We start from the raw sequence: 25227 nt of genomic DNA on the forward strand, positions 1-25227 counted from the left end.
ACAGAATTATAGAATGCTTACAGCACAAGAGACAACTATATGGCCATCGCTTTAATGCCATTACACCACTGATTCCAAATGCCAATCCCTACAAAGAAGCCTTATTCAATTCCCTCTTAATTTGACCAGACCAGATCTGCTGGCACAGCTTTACAAGCTCCAATCACATTTTGCACAAACTTTTCACTTATTGCTCAGGTTATTTTACAGCTGCGATCACTAGTCGTCAACTTCTCCATCGATACCAACAGTATCCCAATAGCAAACCTGTCCGGTCTTCTCATTATTTTACATACTTCTATATCTCATTAGTCTTCTCTTTAAAAAGAAGTCCCAGCCCCTTTCATCTATTCTTGCCACTGTAGCCTATCATCACAGAAACTATTCTTATAAATCTTTTCTCAAAGGCATTTGCACATTTTCTATTGTGACACTAGGAAGTTTGTGAAACCTGTAGAATTTTCTCTATTTCTGTATAAATATGACCTAAAATGTGATCGGATCTTCATGCAAATTCTAAAACTAGATAAAGAGAACCCAATTACATAAACACAAAACATTATTCTTATTCATTTATTTATTGAGAAAAATGATCCAATATTACATACTTTTGTTGGAAAAAGTATGTGAACCTCTATGGTAATGCCTTCTACAAAAGCTATTTGGAGTCAGGTGTTCCAATCGATGAGATTGGAGGTGTGATTTGTAGAGGTGGCCTGCTCCATAAAAAACACACACAACGTCAGGCAACTGACAGAGCCTGCTCTTTTCAAGAAAGATCTGTTTATGTGCACCATGCCTCAATCAAAACAACTTTCAGTGGACAAGAATTGTAGAGATGCATGAAGCTGGAAAAAGCTACTAAAACATTTCTAAAGACCTCACTGTTCAGCAGTCCACAATAAGAGAAATTGTCTATAAATGGAAGAAGCTCAGTACGGTTGCTACTCTCTCTAGGAATAGGCATCCTGCAAAGAGCACAACGTGAAATGTTGAAGGAGGTGAAAAAGAACCCAAGGGTAACAGCAAAACACCTGCAGAAATCTCCAGAACTTGCTAAAGTCTTGTTCATGTGTCCACTATAAGAAAAACACTGAGCAAGAATGGTGTTCATGGAAGGACACCATGGAGGGAACCACTGCTCACCAAAAAAAAATTGCTGCACGTCTCATGTTTGCAAAAGACCACCCAGATGTTCTACAATGCTTCAGGGACAATGTTCTGTGGATGACAGAATTGCACATTGCTATGTTTGGAGGGAAAAGGTGCTGCACACCAACACCAAAACCTCATCCCAACTGTGAAGCATGGTGGAAGGAACATCATTGTTTGGGGCTGTTTTACTGCCTCTGGGCCTAGACAGCTTGCAATCATTGAGGGAACAATTTCAAAATTCTATCAAGACATTTTATAGGAGAACGTCAGGGTACCAAGTCTGTCACCTGAAGTTTAATAGAAGCTGGATAATGTAACAAGACAACAATCCGATAGTCAAGAGCAGATCGACAACAAAATGGTTTCAAACAAAGAAAATTTGTGTTTGGAATGCCAAATCAAAGTCCTGATGTTAACCTATAGAAATGTTGTGGAAGGACCTGGGGCAAGCAGTTCATGCATAATAGCCCACCAACATCCCAGAGTTGAAGCAGTTTTGTAAGGAGGAATGGCATAAAATTTGTCCAAGCCAATGTGCAGAACTGATCAACAGTTACCAGAAATGTTTGGTTGAAGTTATTGTGTACAAGGACATCACATAAGTTACCAAAAGCAGAAGTTCACATACTTTTTCCAACAACTACTTGTAATATTGGATCATTTTTTGCAATAAATAAATAAATAAACAAGTATAATGGTTTTTGTGTTGTTTATTTAAATGAGTTCTCTTTATCTAACTTTAGGATTTGCGTGAAGATTTGATCACATTTTAGGTCATATTTATGCAGAAATAGAGATAATTCTACAGGGTTCCCATACATGATAGTCCAGCTGAGGCCAGAACAGTAATCACAACTTTATTTATTTTTCCTCTCAATCTCTCTTGATAAAGGCCAAAACAAGGGAAATATATCTGTCACTCTTCAGACTTCTGGCATTCCTCTCATTTTCAAAAGGCAATGAACAATTGTGGTCAGTAATACCATGATTTTGACATGTATTTCCTTGAAATTCCAAAATATATAGAAACAACATATCCCAAACAAGAGAAAATATGCAGAAGTTGGAAATCCAAGCAACACACAAAATGTTAGAGAAACTCAGCAGGCCAGGCTGAGTATGGAAAAGAGTCCAGTTGATATTTCTAGGCTGAGCCCCTTCAGCAGGACCTATTTTAAAATCCCTTCACCTTTTCTAGCCTTCAATCTACCTGTCACAGTTTACATTCAAACAATTGAAGTCTCCCATTATATATTTTTATTTTTCTCCACACACACACACACGTTTATCAACATGAAGCGGATAGCAAGTTTGTAAATCTGGTGGGAGCAAAGGATATTGGGAGTGCTGCAGGAGGGGTGTGGGACAGGTGGCAGAGAAGGTGTGCTGGGGCAAGGTTGGTGCAGGTGCAGACACACCCAGCAGCCCTGAGACACCAGGCAAGATCATCTGATTCTAAATAATTGATTTAGAGATCATTACAGAATGTCTCTCTCATGCTTCCCACTCCCTCCGTCTCCCTTCCTCTTTTCCCAGCCATGATTACCCTCTGCTTGCTCGCTTCCCACTCTCAGTCTAAAACCGAGAGCCAGAACAGAATCAGCTTTATCATCATTCACGTACATCATGAATTTTTTTTTGCAGCAATAGCAGCAGTGCAGTGTGATACACAAAATTACTACAGTACTGCGCGCATGTGTGCATGATCTCCCTCATCTGTCTGAAGGGCCTCATACCTTTTCCTACCAATGAAATATGCTGACATGGACTACTGCCTTTGGCTGATCAGCTGAGCCACTCACAGTACTATGCTTCTGATTCTGGCTGCACTCCCTGGTCATTAGTTAACTGTTATTTGACACTAGGAACAGTGAGATCAACTCATTTAATGTAACATTGTTTGTATGACCTTGGTATACATTTCTCTACACTGAGACTTTTAAAAATAACAAGCAGCACTTCGAACTTCAGAATTGTGTTAATATAGAGGACACCTAATTTAAGGTTTTCAACTTATATTTAAACAAAACAAATCCAAGTTTCCAATGAGAGAAAAGTGGCAACTAAAATTTCAATTCCATCACTCCATTATTTTCTGCTCCAAAATGCTTGCACTAATCAGAGTAACTGCATTTAAACAATATCTGCAGGTTGCTGGACACTCAAGTTCCCCCAAAAATAGATTGAGGATGATGTACAGGACATAACATTTAAATATACGGTTGCAAGAAAACGTTTGTGAACCCTTTGTAATTACCTGGCTTTCTGCATTAAAAACTCATAAAGTGTGGTCCGATCTTCATCCAAGTTGCAATAATAGACAAACACAATCTGCCTAAACTAACAGTACACAAACAATTGTACTTTTCATGTCTTTATTGAACACATTGTTTAATCATTTATAGTCCAGGGTAGAAAACTTATGTGAACCCTCGACCTTAATAACTGGTAGAACCTCCTTTAGCAGCAATAACCTCCACCAAACATTTCCCTTATCTGCTGATCAGGTTTGCACAATGGCAAGGTCCACGCCTCCATACAAAACTATTTCAGTTCATCAATACCTCTGGGATACACTGCATGATCTTCAGATCATTGTCTTAATGCATCATCCCACTTCTATTAAGCTCGAGGTAATGGACCACTATCCTGTAAAATTTCTTAACACAGTTTTGAATTCATTGTTCCCTCAATGATTGCTAACTGCCAGGCCCAGAGGCAGCAAAGCAGCTCCAAACCATGTTGCTTCTTCCACCATGCTTCATAGTTGGAATGAGGTTTTGGTGTAGGCTTGCAGTGCCTTTTTTCCTCCAAACAAAGTGGTGTGCATTTCTGCGAAAAAGTTAAAACTTTTGTCTCACCTGTCCACAGAACATTATAGTGGACACGTGAACAGAACTTTAGCAAGTTCTAGAGATTTCTGCAGATCGTTTGCTGTTCACTTGGGTTCTTTTTCACCTACTTGTTCATTGCACATTATGTTCTTGGTGTGATCTTTACAGAATGCCCACTCCTAGGGAGAGTAGCAACAGTACTGAATTCCCTCCATTTGTAGACAATTTTTGAGGATTGATGAACATTCAGGTCCTTAGAAATGCTTCTGTAGCCTTTTCCAGCTTCATGCATTTCTACAATTGCTCTTCTGATCCTCAGAAAGTTGTTTTGATCGATGCATGGTGCACATAAACAGATCTTTCTTGAAAAGTGCAGACTCTGTCAGTAACTTGACTTTGTGTGTTTTTTTATAGGGCAAGGCACAACAACAACCCACACCTCCAACCTTACCTCACTGATTGGAACAATGACCCCAAATAGCTTTTGTAGAAGGCATTACCCCAGAAGTTCACATACTTTTTTGAACCTAGGCTGTGATTGTTTAAATGGTAAAAGTATTGACAAGTAGTTGTTCAATTGTTCGTGTGTTATTAGTTTCGGTAGATTGTGTTTGTCTCGTGTTGTGACTTCGATGAAGATCAGACCACATTTCATAATTAATGCAGAAAACCAGGAAATTGCAAAGGGTTCACAAACTTTTTCTTGCAACTGTAATTGCTTTGATGCCTCCGGCAAAATTGTAGCCTGGCACATTTGGGTGTTGCTGAGAGATTAGATAAACTGGATAAAATAAATGTTCAAATTATAACTCCAACCAATCTAAACTCAAATAATCCAGACACAACTATTCATGTGACCTCAATTGTAGACTTAGCTCCATATTTGCTAATTCCAAATGTCAATATCAGCAACAGCAAACCTTTAACCTACATAGATCCAAGTATTTATATTATAAATAACACAGGGAAATTTCACAATCTACACACATTGCAAACAAGTCTATGTGAATCATTCAGTAAATGTAGCTGTTATGATTGATGTTAGATATAAAAAAATGTGCTAAGTAAACAAATCCAGCATACACTGGACAGCTCCAAAATCAATACCATCAATGCAAACATACATACTTGGCAAATAAATGGGCAATTGTTTACAGGAAAGATCAGCCTCAACTAATCAAATTCATTACTCTTGGATTTGTGAACCATGTCAGCCATAATCAACCTAGGGTTCAGAGTCTCCAAGTTGCATAGATTGGTCTGTTCCGTTTCAACAGCATCACAGTAGGATAAAGGATGAATAGTTTGTGTCAAACAGCCAATTCTCACTTCTTGTAATGACCCCCATGTTGTTAAAACAGCAACCAGACATCCTGTCATGCCTTGCACCTGCTCACATCTGACATAACAACATTCGTGGAAAGATCCTGCATCGTTTAAAAGTGTCACACTGAGGCCATTTGGATACAGAATTAACTGCATTAGCACAAACTATTTTGGAGAATAACAAAGTGAATAGATAAGAGATGACAAATTTTCACTTTCAGATGCTGAATTAATGTGTATTTTTAGCTCATTTAGTTCATACTTTGTGTATCAAAATTTACAGCTTAGAGCATACAAATTTTATACATTAGAGCCAAAGTATTTGACTAAAATTTCATTAGTCAAATTCCTATGGTAAAACTGGAATTCAGGAAATGCAATTTTTTAAAAATAACATTAACCATTCCGTGTTAAAAGTCAAACACCATTTTTGGGACAGTATTGAATGGAAGTGTTTATTAATTGAGTTAAAACTCTGCATTTTGGTACAGCTTTGAGTTCAAAGAATGAATTACAAAATATACCTAGTCAAGGTAGTCAAACAACCAGTTCTAGGGTAGAACTAAATGAAAAATAAGCAGCATTTAATTGGGTCAAACATATGTCTAGATGTTTTGATTAAGATTGATAAACTTGCCAAATTCCCAGCAGATTCCAGAAACTATTCTAGAAGTCTACAAGAGAAAATTTGAATATTATATCTATAATTACATCCAATTAAAAGTTGTAACTTAGCATAGCTAGAGACTAAATTTAACCAAAGCTGGCCAAGTGCTATTTAAAAGTGAATTCATAAGCAGATATTATTATAATGAATGGAGCTTGAAAGCAGATTCTACTGCATCATAAAATCAGAATCATGTTTAATATTACTGAGATATCATGAAATTTGTTGTTTTGCAACAACAGTACTAAGCAATGGACAAAAAAATGAAAAGAGAGCAAAAGTAGTGAGGTAGCATTCCTGGGTTGGTTCATGGTCCGTTCAGAAATATGATGGCGGGGAAAGAATTTGTTCTCAAAATGCTGAGTGTGTATTTTCAGACCTATGTAACTCCCCTTAGACGGTAGCAATAAGAGCACATCTTGGATGATGGGAGTCCTTAATAATGGAGGCCACATTCTTAAGCCATCACCTTTTGAAGATTTCCTAGATACTGGCAAGACTAGTGCCTATGGTGGAATTGCATGAATTTGCAACCTGCTGCAGCTTTTTCTAATCCTGTGCGGTGGCCCTTAAGTATCAGATAATGATGCAACCAGCAAGAATGCTCTCTACAATACATCTGTAGAAATTTGTGAGTCTTTGGTGATATGCCAAATCTCCTCAAATTCCTCATGAAATATAGCTGCTGACATGCTTTCCCATTATTGCTTCAATATGCTTGGCCCAGGATAGAGCTTCAGAGATGTTGACACCCAGAAACTTGAGAGTGCTCTTTCCACTGATGACCCCCTCGAAGAGAACTGGTGTTTGTTCCCTCAATTTCCCCTCCCTAAAGTCCACAATCAATTGCTTGGTCTTACTTATGTTGAGTGCAAGGTTGTTGCTGTGGCATAAAACAACCAGCCAATCTATCTCACTCCTGTACGTCTCCTTGCCATCACCTGAGATTCTACCAACAACAGTGGTGTCATTAGCAAATTTATAGATGATGTTTGAGCTGTGTTGAAACAGCAGAACAGAGGGCTGAGCACACATTCTTGAGGTACATCAGTGATGATTGTTAGCGAGGAGATGCTATTCTTGATCTGCACAAACTGTGGTCTCCCAGTGAGGAAGCAAAGAATCCAGTTGCTGAAGGAGGTACAGAAACCGAGGTTTTCCAGCTTTTTTCATAGAACTGAGAGGATGATGGTGTTGAACACTGAACTGTAATCAATAAACAGCAGCCTGATGCAGATATTGCTGGTGATATTGTTGTGCAGGTCATCCAAGGACCAGTGGAGAAACAGTGAGATCGTATCTGCTGTAGACATATTATGGCAGTGGGCAAATTATACAAGTCAAGGTCATTGAGGCTGCTCACCCAGCTTTTCTTTGACTCTGGTATGATTGACATCCTTAGAAGCAGGTTTAAACTTCCGACTGCAGCAGCGAGAGACTAAAGATATTCTTGAACACAGCGAGGTTTTCAGTGGCCCACAATGTACACCATCTGATGCCATGCGAGGGTTGATACAGCACTTTGTTCAGCGAGTAATCTTAATTTCTAATCTTACAATTCCATGTTCTATCACTCACCTACATACTCAGAGCATGTTATATGGCAATTAGCCAACTAATCCACATATATGAGAAGAAACCTGAGCACCCAGAGGAACACCACATCACCAGAGGGAAAATGCTCAACCCCATACAGCACAAGGGTTTAGAATGAACTGGTCACTGCAGCCAAAAGGCAACAGTTCTACTAAATGGGTCATTGTGACCTACTGGAATTGAAAAAAAATCAAGGGGAACAAATTTATGCTTGGGATATGCAAACCTCAGATGAAAAAGAAAATTACTGTCAAAGTTGGAAATGTAAAATGCTGCATTGGTCCGGTGGCATCAGTTTAGAACATAGTGACCAGGTCAATTCTGAAGTACAGCCTTCAACCCTGAAACAATAACCCAGTTTTCTCCTCAGATGCCACCAGAGTGTAATAAATTTTAGTTGAAACTAAATCTTCAATTGAAGCATCGATATGGCACAAAATAATATGTTTTCTATATAATAATTAAGTGCAGCAGGCTCTCAAATAAACTTCCCTAACATCTGGTTGAAAACAGGAATGAATACTTAACAATGAGTCATAAGTGCTCCTGTGCTGAGAATTGAATGCAACTCGAGATAAAGCTGAATACAAACTAATCCCCACAGTCACAAAGTCTCCTAATATTAACACTACATGGTGGCACTTGCACTGTGCCACCCCAGGAAAGGGAATGAGAACTAAATTTAGATAGATGAAATTTAAGTGGGCTTGCATTTGCAAGTAGTCGGGTGGAAATCACCTGGAACAGAGATGCCTAGCACAGAGGAAATAAACAAAACCTTTCAGCACATTTGTTAGCATGCGTCTCAAAAGAATCTGATCACGCAAAATATCCAGGTTACCAGAAATGGTACAACTAAATTGTTACAACAATAAATTGATGCAATAATCTGAGCAACATCTTCTTGTGCCCATGGCCAGCTATTTTCAGGTACATCATTTAGGATCCAAGCTTTGGGTGTGACCAGATACCTAATAACCTGTAAGTACTGACCAATAATGGCAAGATACCCAGTGACACATAAACATGTACATTAATAGATCAAACTCAACACCCTAATTCTTAATCAAGATCAGTAATTAACTAATGCTTAAGCAAAGTCAATAAATAATGTTTCATGACTATTCTGACTGATCAGCTCAACTCAATACAAGACAGAAACTGAACTAAAAATTCCCTAGCTTATGTGATCCAGTAGCAAGCACACGGATCAACAGGCTTCGAACTGTGACTGAGTCATCCAAAAACCCTACAACTAATTATGAGGGAAGTTGCTATATAAAATAGGAAACAATTTTACATTTACCAGTTACCATAAATGTGATCTATTACATCTATAAATAATCGTATCATTTCAAATTCCAGCTGGAAGGTAAAGGCCAAGTACCAAAAGAACTCCCCTGCTGTCCTTCAAACAACAATGGAGTTTTTTCTGCACCTGAGTACCAATGCATGACCTTTGTTTAACAGCTTAACAGAAAGACACATCTTCATACAAACATCACGTCAATACTCTGGACCTAATTTTAAATCCACAATCTTCTGTTTTTATTGACAGCAATGCTGTCAATGAGTGAAGACATTAATGAAATAAATGCTTTTAGTGAAAATATAAATTATGCTTCTCAGGCATTCAAGAGAATACTCTACTCTCCCCCCCCCCCCACCACCACAACCCCCAAAGTGACCATGATTTTGAATGTCAACACCAGCCAACATGTTCCAAAGATGAGTAAAGGAAACAGAGAAGCTGAATTGATGACATAAAATACAATTCCCTAGCACATTATTAAAAGCTGAAACAGTCCCTGTTTAGGGATACAGTATATGTCTACAGATTATCAAAATTATGACCTTTTAATCTGGGTTCCACTTCTTCCATCACTGTCTAAATAGAAAGTGAAGCAATTTGATTAATGTAACTATAAAAACAAGTCTTAAACATATAATGGATATAATCACTCTGAAAGGTAGCTTGCACTTTTGTCAGATGACAACAATATTTTATAATCTTAATAGAATTTTCATGTGACAGTTTGTTAGAAAAATGCACCGGGTTCCTTCAAACAATATCCCTGCCTTTACAAAACAATGCATATTTGCAATAGCATAGTAAACATCCTTGTACTTCTTCTTAGCACTCAAGTTCAGAAATTGTAATATTTTGTTCAGACACCAATGCAAAGTGCCTACATACTGTGATTGCAACGTTCTTGAGGAGTTTTCTTAGGTATAACTGTTTGTGCATTAACATCAGACTGAATGGAAAAGCAAAAAAAAAGCTGTGTGAAACAAAAACAGAAAATACTGGGAAATTCAGCAGATTAGTCAACATTGGTGGAGAGAGAAATAATCCTTTCAGATCAAGATCCTTTCATCAGAACAGATGAGTGTGGCCTCAGAGTAAAGGCAATCAGATCACAGAGGAATCATGGAGTGCCCCAAATGATAGTACTAAGTGGCAGCACAGAAGTGAGGAACAGGAAAGAGCAATCACCTGATCCTTTCTAGATTGTGCAAAATAAATAAGACTTGGCATAACTTTCTACAACTACAACTGATAGGAATGTTAGGCCAGTGCAGTCCTACTCCGTTAGATAATGGATGAAGCATTTTGAAGATGGCTGACAACACGTTCAAAGACTAGTTACAGGAAAAGAAACCAAAAGTGTGCACACACTTTAGAAAGGAAGGAAATCTGTCTGTGGACAGGGAGTAATTTATAATGTTAATTAGTATGACAGCTAGGAGGGAAAACTGGGTCAAAGGACACATAACAGGAATAAGAACAAGAGGAGAGTTCCATGGGTGACACGAGCTTAGTTATGACAGGGATTATAAAAAACTAGAGAAAGGAAATAAAAATGAAACTAACACAGGGTATATTTTCAAAAAGTTTAATACCTGACATTACTTTACTCAATCATGAAAATCCTTAATACAATGCAACAGATACAATTAAGTGTCGGCTATATAGTTCTCCCTTCCCATAAAAGGAAATGACAACCTTAAACTCAATTTGTAAATCCATTAAGGCAACTGAGCACAAAACACCCATAGAGAAGGCAGAAGAGATTCAGAAGAAGCGGTGGTAGCAATAGGACCTGCCATATGATCTTAGAGATGACTAGCAGGCAGCATAGATATCACCAGGATTTAAGAAAGTGTCATCACAATAAATATGGATTACCTCAGAAAGACACTAAAGTATACGGTCAAACAAAGCCAGATATTGGGAGCTAGATCACAAATCAATATGCTCTCAGTAAATTGGGGAATAGGCTAAAAGGTCCAAGTGACCTATAAAATAAATAAGAACAATTACATTTCAAGAACTAAAGTAAATTCTACATGGGACAATAACATCAAAGATTCAAAATTGTATTAAATAATAATCTCACAGAAATAATTAACAGTTTGAGAAGTTTAAATGGGAGCATTGACGTAGCAGCAGCCCAATCAGCTTCGTAAGCTTGCTCCATGAGATAGCTACCGATAATAATTTTTTCCTCCTTTCCCATAAACCTTATTAACTTGGTTTAAGCAAAATCTTTCAAAATTCAAATTTGCTGATAAGCTGCAAACATGTATGTCAGGAAGTGTTTTCTGACTTCATCCTGAGAAGTTTATCTTTAAAATGTTATCTTCTCTGTAACATTCATGATCTTCTCTGGGATCCTATCACTAAACACATTGTTTTCCTACCCTCCCACCACCACTCTCCACATGAATCACTCTCTCTATGACTCCCTTGGCCATTCATCTATTCCCCCACCTATCCCTGCTACTACACCTCCTCCCTCACTACCATTCAGAGCCCCAGTCTTTTCAGGTGAGACAACATCTCACCTGCAAATCAGTTGGTAGTCATCTACTGTATCCAGTGCAGATAATCTATGTTGGTAGTGCTCGGTGTAGATTGGGGACTGCTTTGTCAAGTACCTTTGCTCCACCTGCAAAAGGCATAATTACCTGATGTCCATTCATTTTAATTGTACTTCCCATTCCAACACGTTGATCCTTGGCTTCCTCTATAATTCCACGATGAGGCCCATCTCAGATTGGAGGAGCAACACCTCATATTGAAGGGTAGCCTTCAAAATGACAACGTGAACATACAATTTCTCTCATTTCCAGTAATTTCTCTACCCTCCCCTTCTCTCTTTTTCCATTCCCTATTCTGGCCACTTCTTTTTCTCTTTGCCTGCCTATCACCTCTCTCTGGTGTCCCTCCTGCTTCCCTTTCTCCCATGATCCATTCTCCTCTCCTATCAGATTCCTCTTTACCTTACCTATCACCTCCTACCTCATTCCATCTCCTCTTCCCCACCCACCCTCTAATTCATCTGGCTTCACCTATCGACTGCCAGCTTGTATTCCTTCCCTTCCCCCCACCCATACTTATTCTGCCTTCTTCCCCTATCCTTTCCACTCATGACAGAGTCTCAGCCTGCAATGCTGACTGATTATTCCTCTCCATTAATGGTGATGAGGAGGCGTACAGGAGTTGGGACAATGTTAGATCCTCAGAGATATTGACACCATAAACTTGAAATTACCAACTCTCTCCACATCTGATCCCTCTATAAGGATTGATTTGTGTTCCTGCTGAGTTCCTCCAGTATTTTGTGCCTGTTATTCTGGATTCACAGCAACTTCAGAATATCATTTTTATCTTTAAATTTGCACATTAGTCCCAGGCTTTCCAAAATATGGAAAAAAGTCTACATTTGTACCTAGAAGTCATGAGAATTTAAATCAAATCACTATTTAATTTCTGAAATTCTAGGGAATACAAAATTTGTTTATTCAGTTTCTCAACATGTGAATGTGGTATACATGTGTATTATTATAGTAAACCCACTCTCCTGAAGGCCAGCATAAAAGCCCAACAACTGCAGAAGCTAGTAATCTGAAATAAAAAATGAAAATCCTAGGAATATTTAACAGATCAGGCAACATCAATTTAGTCCACTGGATTTTGTTCTCATGATATGTTCTCTAAACTTGATTTGATGATTTTGCAGAAAAAAAACATTCAGTGCATAAGGGTGAATCTAAGCTTCCAATTGACTCACCCCTTCAATTTGTCATACCATTCCCACTCTGACCTCTGCCTTTGGCCTCTCACAGGGTTCCAGCGAAGCCTCGGCAGCACCATCTCACCCTCTTACAAGATATATTACAAGCCTCAGGGCTCAACAATTTCAGATGGCCAGCCTTTTCAATTTTAGCAAGAATGGATGAAAGATCATCTACCTGTAACTTAGGATTCCTCTTTCCAAGGAGACAACTTAACCTACTGGTTATTCCAACATTTTGCTTTGTAATAAAATTTTCTATGACACGTAGTACTAGCAACTGTCTTGTTCTTCACTCTTCTCATACGTCTCCCACAATTAAACAGATCAGCTGCAATTACAAGCCTACATCAATCTCTCTCAGCCGGCACCACCACCATTTGCATTTACTGGGTTTCTCTCAGTCAGAAAACTGGCCTTTATGCACATACAAATATCATGCACCCATTTATACCAATCCTACACATCCTATTTCATTCCCATTGTACTTAAGATCCTCATCCTCTTTTACACTCTTGGGGCAATCTGCAGTGGTCAATGTATTCAGAGCTATTCCCTTTCCTACCTTTAATACCTAAAACTAACATCCCAGTTCTCCTCCTCTTTTCTGGCTGGGGGCCCCAAACCTGTAATGTTAATTGTTTCTAATTCTTCCAGAACCACCAGTGTTTCCAGGATCCTCTGCTTTTACTTTAGATTTTCAGCATCTATAGTTTGTTTTATTTTTATTGGAATAATTGGGGAAAGGCAACAGAAATATTTGTTAACCTAGAGTATACTTGGAAGTACAGATGTGTAAATGCATTTAGTGGGACAAATAGGTGCCATGGTAGTGTAGTAGTTAGCGCAACACTATTAAAGCTCCGGGTGTTGAAGTTTAATTCTGATGGTCATCTGTAAGGAGTCTGAATGTCCTCCTTGTGGAATACATGGGTTTCCTCCAGGTGTTCTGGTTTCCTCCCACAGCCCAAATTCCAGATGGTAGGTTAACTTGGTCAATGTAAATTGTATCATGATTAGGGTAGGGTTGAATCAGAGTTGCTGGGTTGGCATGGCTCGAAGGGCCGAAAGTGCACTGCATGTTTAAAAAGAAGAAAATAAGACTGAATAATCAGAAGTAAGAAAGATCACCAAATTGGAAAAAACCCATATAAGAAATTACAAAGAGCAAACTCAGAGGATAAGAAATCTAATTCTCATTGTTACAAGATATGCAATGAGGAACTATTAAAGCAGAATAGGAGGGTGTGAAAGGCCAAAAAACGGAGTCTGCTTGATCAGAATTAAACAAGAATATACACTGCACAACTGGGTTTAAATACAGGCAATGGCCACATTACAACCATTCAGGCTTCAGAAATTCATCCTTACAGAATTCACAAATTACTACCCATAAATTTGTGATATAAATGAAATTCACTCTCACACATTCTTCCCTCAAGTTGTGCAGATGAGGCAGCTTTATGTTACAGAAACTGTGATACAGACTGCTTGCTAGGAACATAACACCCCCTACCCATCACGTGGGTTTGCTAACAGCAGAATTTCAAGTAAAGAAAGACTGTAAAGCTATAGAGTGGAAATAACAGGTTTCAATTTACCTTTTTGAAGCTTTAAGGATAGGTTGGTGAGGGAGGAATTCTCTAAAATCCACAAGAGATTCCTGATTAGTATCTACACAGGATGGTACGCTGCTAAATTCAGTTCCAGGAATGAATTGGTAAAAAGCAAATTTCTCAATATGGGACCTCTTTTGGGAAAAATTATATATCAACAGCAAAATGGTAAATCTCCTCACTCTGCATATGCTACTTGCTGGGGTGGGGGAAGCTCCCACCATGTATTTTCTTATCTCTTGTATTTTGATCCCCTGCAAAGTTTTAATCACTTTCTCTCACTTTTCTGAACTTTCATTCATTTTAAGTTTACATGTTGCACAAAGATAACCTGTGATTAACATGCCTTCAATAAACTCTCATTCAGCAGCACCATCATTTGGATCACTCATTCTCTCTTGACCTCAATGAAATTCCATTTGTTCTTTCCACCTCGGCCACCCTTCTGCAGCTAAAAGCATGCTCTCGTCTCTAATGGAGACATAAGAGATTGCAGATGCTGAAATCTGAAATATTAAAAAATCTGCTGGAGAAACCAGTCTAACTGCAGGGTTTTAACCTGAAATGCTGACAATCCCTTTCCTCCCACAGAAGCTGCTCAGCTCATAGAGCTCCTCAAGCAGATTTGTCAGCTATGATACAAGTTCAATCACAGATGCTACTTGGTACTGAGCACTTTCTGTTTCTATATCACATGAACAGGTTTTCAACAATTATGGAAATGGACATGTAACAGGTAGTATAAAAAATATTCTATCTCTAGGCCAATTGGAATAAATTATGAAGAAATCAAGTGAACCAAAATTAAATGAGCAGTGAAGAGACTAAAAGATGGGCGAGTAATAAGCAAGGTATTTTACCCAAACAGAGCTTCCAAGATGACTAAAAAGGTTGATCTTAAAATGAAACAAAAAAGGAATCTAACAAACAGCCATAAATTTATATAGCATATAAACAGCCCTTCAGCTCAATCTGTCCAAACTGACTAAGCTTCGGAACATTTGCCTGTGTTTGGTCCATATCCCTCTGAAACTTTCTTATCCATGTACCTGTTCAAATGCCTTTTAAATATTGTAATTATATCACTCCAAGTTGCTCATTCCATATATGTCAACCATGTGTGTGAAAAAATTTGCCCAAGCTCCTTCTCAATCCTTTTGGCTTTGGATTTCTCTGCCTGGGGGAGAAATAAAATTGTACTTACTTACCTAATGGTCATCCCTCAGCCTCCTACATTCCAGGGGAAAAATCCTCATCTATCCACTCTCTCCTTGTAGCTCAAGTTCTCTGGTTCCAGTAACATCCTTGTAATTTTATTTTGCACACATTCCAGTTTAATGAGCGGAATCGTATGCAGTACTCCAAATGTAACTGTAGCATGTTTTATGCAACTGTAACATAACATCCCGACTCCTGTACTCAATCTCCTCACCAATGAAGCCACACATGTCAATCAGCTTCTTCACCATTCCATCTACCTATGATGCCACTATCAAGAAACAACGTACCTGCATTAGATCTCTCTATTCTACAACACTCCCCAGGACCCTACCATTCACTGTGCAAGTCCTGCACTGGTTTGTCTTACCAAAATGCAACAACTCCCATTTAGCTGAATTAAACTGTATCTGCCATTCAACAGATGCTCACTTGACCAAAACCTAAGATGGTATCCTAGGTAACCATCTTCAATGCCCACTGTAGCACCAATTTTAATGTCATCTCAAACTAACTAACCATGCCCAATCATTAATATAAAAATAATTAACAACAGTGGACCCAGCTCCAGTCCCTGCAGCACACCACTGGCCTCCAGTTTGAAAACCTAACCTACACCACCACCACTAATAAGCCAATTTTCTACCTATTTGTCTAACTCACCCTGGACCATAAATTGGCTGGTGGGCTCCAAACCATCCTACCATGTTGTATCTCAACTATCCACATATACAATATCAATCACCCTGCCATTATCTATTTTCTGGATTAACTCTTCAAAAGAATTGAATAAAAATGGTGAGAATGAATGTGCCATACACAAAGCCATGCTGACCATTCCCAATCAGTCGTTGCCTTTCCAAATGCATGTAGATCCTGTTCCTCAGAATCCCCTCCAGTAACTTATCAACTGACGTCAGCCTTCCCAGTCTGAAGTTCCCAGGCTTTTCCATTAGCTTTTCTAAAATAAAGGCACAACATTAGACACCCTCCACACTCCAGGCATCTGACCAATGGCTACAAACAATATAAATATCTCCACTGGAGATGCCATAATTTATTCCTCTGCATCCCACATTGTCCTAGGATACATGTAATCAGGTCTTGGGGATTTATTTACCTCTATGCATTTTATGACCTCCAGTACCTTCTCTTCAGTAACATTCAACGTAAGTTGTATTATTAAAGTACAGACATGTCATCATATACAACCCTGAGATTTATTTTTCTGCAGACATACTCAGCAAATCTAAAGAATAGCATCTACAGCAGACAGGATCAATGACAGATCAACCACAGCACAGAAGACAACAAACTGCAAATGCAAATATAAATAAACAGCATAAATAACGAGAACATGAAATAATGAGATAAAGAATCATTAAAGTGAGATCATTGGTTGAGGGATGGGCAAGTGAGTGTAGTTATCCCCTTTTGTTCAAGAGCCTTATGGATCAGGAGTATTAACTGTTCTGAACCTGGTGGTGTGAGTCCTGAGGTTCTTGTACCTTCTACCTGATGGCAGCAAAGAGAAAAGAGCATGGCCTGGGTGGTGGCAATCTCTGATGATGGATGCTGCTTTCCTACGACAGTGTTTCATGCAGATGTGTTCAAAGTGGACTCTCTTCAAGATATACTACGTCAAGTAAACAGAAGTCAAAATTAACATGGAAATATTTGTCGTGCCATTGGAAAGGAGGACATTGCCAATGTAGCATTAAAGAAGATGGAAGTGGTGATATTGAGTAAGGTAAAACTAGTTGAAGAACAAACAACCATCTTGATGGTTGACAATCCTTAATGTTGAAAAGTAACTGGCTATGATGGAAAGCATTCCAGCTTACTGATAAAAGCAAGGGAAAAAATACTTCTTCCAATCCTATAAAAGGGTTGAAAGCCTACAAATGTCACACTTGTAAACAAGGAAGAATAAATCTAACAACTACAAGCCATTCATCAATTGCTAGTGCTATTGGGGAGGGTTTAAACTAGATTTGCAGGGGGATGGGAACCAGAGTGCCAGAGCAAATAGTGGAGGGGGGGGGGGGGGGGTGAAAATAAATGGTGCTAAAAGTTCCTGCAAAGACAGAAATAGAAGGGTTGTGTGTGGTGTTAATAATCTTTTGAGTTGTGTCTATTTCAATGCGGGAGTATTGTAGGGAAGGCAGACGAGCTGAGGGCGTGGATTGACACATGGAATTATGACATTATAGCCATTAATGAAACTTGGCTACAGGAGGGGCAGGACTGGTAGCTTAATGCTCCAGGGTTCCGATGTTTCAGACGTAATAGGGGCAGAGGGATGAAGGGTGGGGGGGGGGGGGTGATGGCATTGCTAGTCAGGGAAAATGTTACAGCAGTGCTCAGGCAGGACAGATTAGAAGGATTGTCTACTGAGGCCATATGCGTGGAGCTCAGAAACAGGAAAGGTATGACCACATTAATGGGGTTGTATTATAGACCACCCAATAGTCAGCGAGAATTAGAGGAGTAAATCTGCAGAGAGATCGCAGACAACTACAGGAAACATTAAGTTGTGATAGTAGGGGATTTTAATTTTCCACATATTGATTGGGACTCCAATACTGTTAAAGGTGTAGACAGGTTAGAGTTTGTAAAATGTGTTCAGGAAAGTTTTCTAAATTAATATATAGAGGTACCAACTAGAGAGAATGCAATATCAGATCTCTATTTCTCTTAGGAAATGAGTTAGGACAAGTGACAGAAGCGTGTTTAGGGGAACACTTTGGGTCTACTGATCATAACGCCATTAGTTTCAACTTGGTCATGGATAAAGATAGATCTGGTCCTCGGGTTGAGGTACTAAACTGGAAAAGGCCAAATTTGAAGAAATAAAAAGTGTGGATTGGGACAGTTTGTTCTCTGGCATGGATGCAATTGGTTAAGTAGCAGGCCTTCAAAGGAGAAATTTTGAGAGTGCAGAGTTTGTATGCTCCTGTCAGGATTAAAGTGAATTAAGAATAAGGAACCTTGGTTTTCGAGGGATATTGGAAATCTGATAAGGAAGAAGAGAGACAGATGTATGACAGGTATAGGCAACAAGGAGCAAATAAGGTGCTTGAGGAGTATAAAGAGTGCAAGAAAATACTTAAGAAATCAGGAGTGGTAAAAAAGACATGAGGCTGCTTTAGCAATCAAGGTGAAAGATAATCCTAAGAGATTCTACAGGTATATTAAGAGCAAAAGGATAGTAAGGAATAAAATCGGTCCTCTTGAAGATCATAGTGGTTGGCTATGTATGGAACCAAAAGAAATGGGGAAGATCTTAAATAGTTTTTTGCATCTATAAAGAAACTGGCAAGGAGTCTATGGAAATTAGGCAAACAAGTAGTGAGGTCATGGAACCTATATAGATTAAAAAGGAGGAGGTGCTTGCTGTCTTGAGGCAAATCAGAGTAGATAAGTTCCCAGGACCTGACAGGGTATTCCCTCGGACCTTGAGGGAGACTAGTGTTGAAATTGCAAGGGCAATGACAGATATATTTAAAATGTTGGTATCCACGGGTGATGTGCCGGAGGATTGGAGGATAGCTCATGTTGTTCTGTTCTTTAAAAAAGGCTCTAAAAGTAATCCAGGAAATTATAGGCTGGTAAATTTGACGTCAGTAGTAGGTAAATTATTGGAAGGAGTACTAACAGATAGGATCTACAAGTATTTGGAAAGACATAATTTGGTCAAAGTCTGTCAGAGAGCAAAATGCAAAAGTGAAAGGAAAATGGTAAATAATGTAAGTAGTAAAAATAGTGACTTATTAGGGAGAGTCAACATGGTTTTGTGCATGGTAGGTCATGTTTAAACAATCTATTAGAGTTTTTCGAGATGAAGGGAAGGCATTAGATGTTGTCTACATGAACTTCAGTAAGGCCTTTGACAAGGACCCACATGGGAGGTTAGTTAGGAAGATTCAGTCGCTAGGTATATATACATGGTGAGGTAGTAAATTGGATTAGACATTAGCTCAATGGGAGAAGCCAGAGAGTGGTAGTGGAGGATTGCTTCTCTGAGTGGAGGCCTGTGACTAGTGGTGTGCCACAGGGATCAGTGTTGGGTCCATTGTTATTTGTCATCTATATCAATGATCTGGATGATAATCTGGTAAACTGGATCAACAAATTTGCTGATGATACAAAGATTGGAGGTGCAGCGGATAGTCAGGAAGGTTTTCAAAGCTTGCAGAGGGATCTGGACCAGCTGGAAAAATGGGCTGAAAAATGGCAGATGGAGTTTAATACAGACAAGTCTGAGGATTTGCACTTTGGAAGGACAAACCAAGGTAGAACATACAAAGGTAAATGGTAGGACACTGAGGAGTGCAGTAGAACAGAGGGATCTGGGAATACAGATACATAATTCCCTAAAAGTGGCATTACAGGTAGATAGGGTCATAAAGAGAGCTTTTGGCACATTGGCCTTTATAAATCAAAGTACTGAATATAAGAGTTGGAATATTATGGTGAGCTTGTATAAGACATTGGTGAGACCAAATTTGGAGTATTGTGTGCAGTTTTGGTCACTGTATTACAGGAAGGATATTAATAAGCTTGAAAGAGTGCAGAGAAGGTTTACAAGGATGTTTCTGGGACTTCAGGAACTGAGTTACGGAGGAAGGTTGAATAGGTTAGGACTTTATACCTTGGAGCGTAGAAGAATTAGGGGAGATTTGATAGAGGTGTATAAAATTATGATGGGTATAAATAGAGTGTATGCAAGCAGGCTTTTTCCATCGAGGCTAGGGGAGAAAAAACCAGAGGACATGGGTTGGGGGTGAAAGGGGAAAAGTTTAAAGGGAACATTAGAGGGAGCTTCTTCACACAGAGAGTAGTGGGAGTGTGGAATAAGCTGCCAGTTGAAGTGGTGCATGTGGGCTCACTTTTAATATTTAAGAAAAACTTAGGTAAATGGATGAGAGGGGTATGGAGGGATATGGTCTAAGTGCAGGTCAGTGGGACTAGGTGGAGAAGTGGTTCGGCACAGCCAAGAAGGGTCAAAAGGCCTGTTTCTGTGCTGTAATGTTCTATGGTTCTATGATTATGATGGTATGAAAAACCTTCAGAGGGAATAACGCAAGATGAAACTAATTCACACCTACATTGTTATGGGCTAACAAATGTGAGTTCTGTTGAAGGCAAATGATGTCTTAACCCAGGCATATAGCAGAGAACTTTTTTTTAAATTAAATTTCATGGAAATAATGAGTGCCATTCCCAGAAAGTGGTATTTTTAGTTCTTAATAACTTGAACTTCAGAACACACATCAAAGTCAAATGTAATAGACAACGAAGAGGAAGTGAGGGAAAGTGACAATGGCGAAATGAACAAATAGAAGGTAAAATTTAATGCAGATAAGTGTGAAAGGATACACTTCAGCAGGACAAGTGAGTGATCAACTTACAATCAATGCATTATGATCACCAAAATTATAATGCTAACAGACCTTTTCCCTGGAGCATGAAGGTGAACGGACAGCCACAATTTAAACTTCTACCAAGTCTGAAAAACTGTTCATGAAGCCAATCGGTAAAAACCAACCAAAACCTTTACAATTCTGTTGGCAAGAATCTGTTGTCTCAGCACACAATATTCATTTCCCGATACCCTGCAGACCAGCATTTGGGTCTCTAAGAATTATTTTGCTCCATGCCTTCTCCAACCTCATTCAAACATTAACTGTCAGCTGAACGTAAGGAGGATTGAACAAATATCAATGGACCATTTGATTGAATAGACAACAGCAATGTCAATGCAAAACTTTCAAGAGCCTGCAGTCTTACCTGACAAAGTAGGAATACAGTTATAGGAATCAGGAGCCAAATCTTGCATTCCAAGGCATTTTGTTCCTGAGCAAGCAACTTTAACTGGGTTGTCAGTTCAGGAACATAACCCTTCATTGACAATAGTACAGTATTCAACACATTCACCAGTTTCCCAGTAGTAAAGCAGATTTAACCAACCCACTCTAAGTGAAACCAGGACACACCATAACCAACGGACTGGCTGATCACATTTATGCCATGCAAGATCCTAGTACTGCCCATCTTTAACATAACCCAGCTACTTATTCATCAGTATGTCCCCTACACCCCATGACCTCAACCACTGACAAGAATCTAAACTGAAAGAAAATGGAGATATCCAATTTTCTTCCTAATTACTATATCTCTGGCTTTGACCATACACCTCTAATGTTTTGCCATCACCAAGTCAAAGTTATGAAATATTCTATTTTTTTGCTTGAACATTATAGGGTAATATTGCAAAATTGAATCCCTCTACCCATATGCAGAGTGCATGACAGACCGTGGGGCTGGAATGACAAAATATTGTTTTAAAAATGCTCAAATTATTTTAAAATCTGAAGCAAAATATCAATGCAATATGTACTGATTAAAAACGTTATATTGTCAAAAAGATTGCTTTGGTAGAGCAATGGGAGGACTCCATGGCAAAACAAAGAAAAATTCTGGTAGTTTTCTGTGGACTTTTTTCAAATATGCCAAAGAACTACTTTCCTTTTTACAACTTCCATTCGTCAATGCAATACTAACTGACATGCTGATTTAGAAACTAAGATGTCATCCACTGGTTGTCAATCATACAAAAGTGAGGAAACATAATAGAAAATGATTATTCAACTCATCAAGACAAATTGTACAACATGCCCTTTAGTCCAATCAAACACCAGACAAAAATGTTCTAAACACTGTCTGGAAAATTGCTAAATAGTTCTCTCTGCTGTGAGAAGTGTCTGATTTTCACACCAGTTATTTCCTTTTAAGTGAAAAGAAAATTTTGATTACATTTCTAATCTAACCTCTAAACTTCACAGAGCAATGGAAATCCATGACATTTATCCAGCTCATTTTGCGATGGCTCCTTCAACTCTTAGCCTGAAAGTCTAAAAAATATTTCTCCCCACAGAAAGCTGCTAGAAAATGTGTTATTTCAAATGATCAATTCTTAGAAGAATTGTTTATTATCATTTTTATAAAATTTTGACAAAAGTTTATGTTATTTACAGCTGCCTCTCCAAGAAATACAAAATTCGTACATTGTGAAAACCACTGGAAAAATTTAATTTGTTCTGGCTACTTTCTGAGTTCTTTGATCTCTGTTGATGATGGGAATAAACTTTTGACAGCAATATGCACTGCAGTAAAAAACACAAATCAACTCAAGCTTTTGTAAGTCAGGAAAACACTGCAAGGTAGGGGAGTAAATAATAGTATTAATAAATTGGACTTGCATTTCCTTAATCTTGGAAAGCAGTAGTCACATTCAGGTGGGAGCAGAGTGTATATCATTTCTCTAAGCGTGGAATAAGATACTTCCAAACAGAGAAAGATAAATTAAGTGTTTTGCATAAATGAATTGCTACAACATAAATGTTTAAGCGTTTGTGGACTCCATTCCCTTGGGTTTTAATCATTCATCTAGACTACATACTTTTGACATCTTCTCACCATTGTCCATCTCACCTGTCAAAAATTTCAGCAATGAAATTATGTAAACACAAACATATTAACCAATGCAAGGTAGTAAAAAACGCTGCAGGCCTTAAGTCACCTTCCCTTGCAGCAGAACTCCCGATCTGATTCGATTTCACACAGACCAGATCACTCTTCAGACAAGTAAATTACTAAACAGAGGCTACCGTTTCTTATACTAATTAGGGATATGAAAGGGACAGCACCAGAAAATATTTACTTTCCGAAACCATGTGTACGTAGTAATACTATGGTGTGTATGTGTGTGTCTGCGTGGAGAAAGCTCGAGGTTACCAGGACTATGACCCAGGACAAGAGCCAAACCCCACCTCCAGCATCAGTGATGGGGGGGGGGGGTTCAAACATTATTTGGCAAGACGCGGCGCGCATGCCCCGATCTGGTGCCAGAGATGGCAGCTCTGTATTTGGTACCGGAGAGGACGAGACGAGGACACTCAGCAACCGCACGGCTTCCACACGCTCCGTTCACCGAGAGCGGGGCTCAGGCCTAATGCCTAGAAGGCGAATAATAACCCATCATTCTACCTACCCCAACATCCCCGGTCAAACACCTCCCACTGCTCCGGCCGCCATTAGCAACAGGCCCGAGCCCCGCTCCAGCCTCTCACCGTAAATACTGCGCGCAGAGCGTGTTCATTCTTCCTGGCTAAAGCCCAGCAGCAGCCGCCATGTAATCTCCCGAGTGCTGAACGATCCGGATACCGTCGGCGAGGAGGAGGTTAAACTCATAGCTCGACGCTGGATAGAGGGCGGAAAAAAATAAAACCGTCAAAATAATTGCCAAAAACAAGAGACCCGCCTCGGGAGGGGGTGGGCTGGCGAGCGGTGGTGTGCAGGCCGTCGGCGGGTGTCGCTCTGCGCGCTGCCCAGAGGCCGCTTTCGGCTCGCTGCTGCTGCTGGTGGCGGCGGCTGCTTCATCGGTGTCACCACCGACACCGTCCCCCCCGCTCCTCCGCCCCCTCCTCCATCCCACTCACTTCCGCTTCCCAACCGGTGCAACCCGCATTGCCATCCGGCGGAAACACGCACGCAACTCGCCAAACACTTCCTCCCTCCTTCCAACTTTGCGAACGTCGAGAAGAGGAGTTTGTTATGCATTCGCTCTTTAGAAAGCTGCTCACCTGGAAGAGTATCGTGGACGTAGATTTGTACAGGCAGATGATTAGCGTATGCATCTTATTGTTAACTTGTGCCTACTGTTGCTTTGGCACTTTTTTATTCAGAATTTTCCTAATTTAGAAACGAACAAGGCTCAATAACGGTAGCAGATTTTGAGCCATAAAGTTTGTCAGTTCAACTCTCATTCCAGAAGCAAGACCTAGGTGATGTTCCAACTAGAGGCAGTGTTACACTTTTAATAATGATGTATTTTAGATAAACCATAAAAATAAGATACTAGGTGTAAAAATTCTTGTGGTATTTCGACTAATATCACTAAGCTTCTTGGCCTAAAGATTCTCCCATAGAACAAGAAAAGTACGGTGTAGCACAGGAACAGGATGCACCATGTTTGCACCCACCATGATGCTAATCGAAACTAATTCCATTTACCTGCTTGTGGTTTGGATCCTGTTCCCTGCCTGAGCCTCGCCCCAGCCTCTCATCGTAAATACTGGGCGCAGAGTGTGTTCACTCTTCCTGCCTAAAGCCTGGCACCGCGTTCCAGCCACTGACACGTCTGTGTTTAAAACAAAACTGACCTCACACACTCCTTTTAAACTTTTCACGTCCTTTTAAACCTGTGCCCCCATATTGACATTTCCACACTGAGAAATAGGTTCTACGCTATCTGTGCCTCTTATAATTTTATGTACTTAGATCAGATTGCTCTTCAGCTTCCAATGTCCCAGTGAAGATAATCCAAATTTGTCCAACCTTGTGGCAACATGCTCCAATCCAAGCACCATCCTGGGAAACCTTTCCTGTGCCCTCTTCAAAGTCTTCACATTTTTCTTACAGTGAAATTAACATAAGCGCATACAGTACTCCAAATCAGTCCTAACTAAAGTTCTATATAGATGCAGTTGCGTACTTTGTTATTCAGAGGGGAAGCTCACTGTGTGCCTTCTTTGCCATTTGTTCTTACGTGATGCACTTTCAGGAAGATATAGACTTGCACCACAACAGCTCCCCATACATCAGTATCCCTAAGAATTCTGCCACTTGCTGTATCCTTTCCTCGTGTATTTGACCTCCCATGGAGGAGC

General features: G+C 39.5%; 2 protein-coding genes across 5 annotated transcripts in view; one reads left to right on the plus strand and one right to left on the minus strand.

Moving 5' to 3' along the window:
• The window catches only part of smg7 (SMG7 nonsense mediated mRNA decay factor), a 119335-nt gene extending 95361 nt beyond the window's left edge, over positions 1-23974 (minus strand). For 2 of the 4 annotated variants that reach the window (XM_059984476.1, XM_059984477.1), the window contains exon 1: positions 23629-23974. In XM_059984476.1, coding sequence (XP_059840459.1) covers positions 23629-23657 — 29 coding nt within the window. In that variant the 5' untranslated portion in view covers positions 23658-23974. The remainder of the gene's footprint in view (positions 1-23628) is intronic. The other 2 variants (XM_059984478.1, XM_059984475.1) reach the window with 1 other exon arrangement.
• A 108-nt stretch (positions 23975-24082) lies between these two features.
• Positions 24083-25227, plus strand: part of nmnat2 (nicotinamide nucleotide adenylyltransferase 2) — a 328536-nt gene continuing 327391 nt past the window's right edge. Inside the window, exon 1 of the mRNA XM_059984483.1 lies at positions 24083-24187. The gene's annotated coding sequence lies outside the window, so the exon portion shown is untranslated. The remainder of the gene's footprint in view (positions 24188-25227) is intronic.

The sequence above is a fragment of the Hypanus sabinus genome, chromosome 11, assembly GCF_030144855.1.
Source record: "Hypanus sabinus isolate sHypSab1 chromosome 11, sHypSab1.hap1, whole genome shotgun sequence".
In the NCBI taxonomy this organism is placed as follows: Eukaryota; Metazoa; Chordata; class Chondrichthyes; order Myliobatiformes; family Dasyatidae; genus Hypanus; species Hypanus sabinus.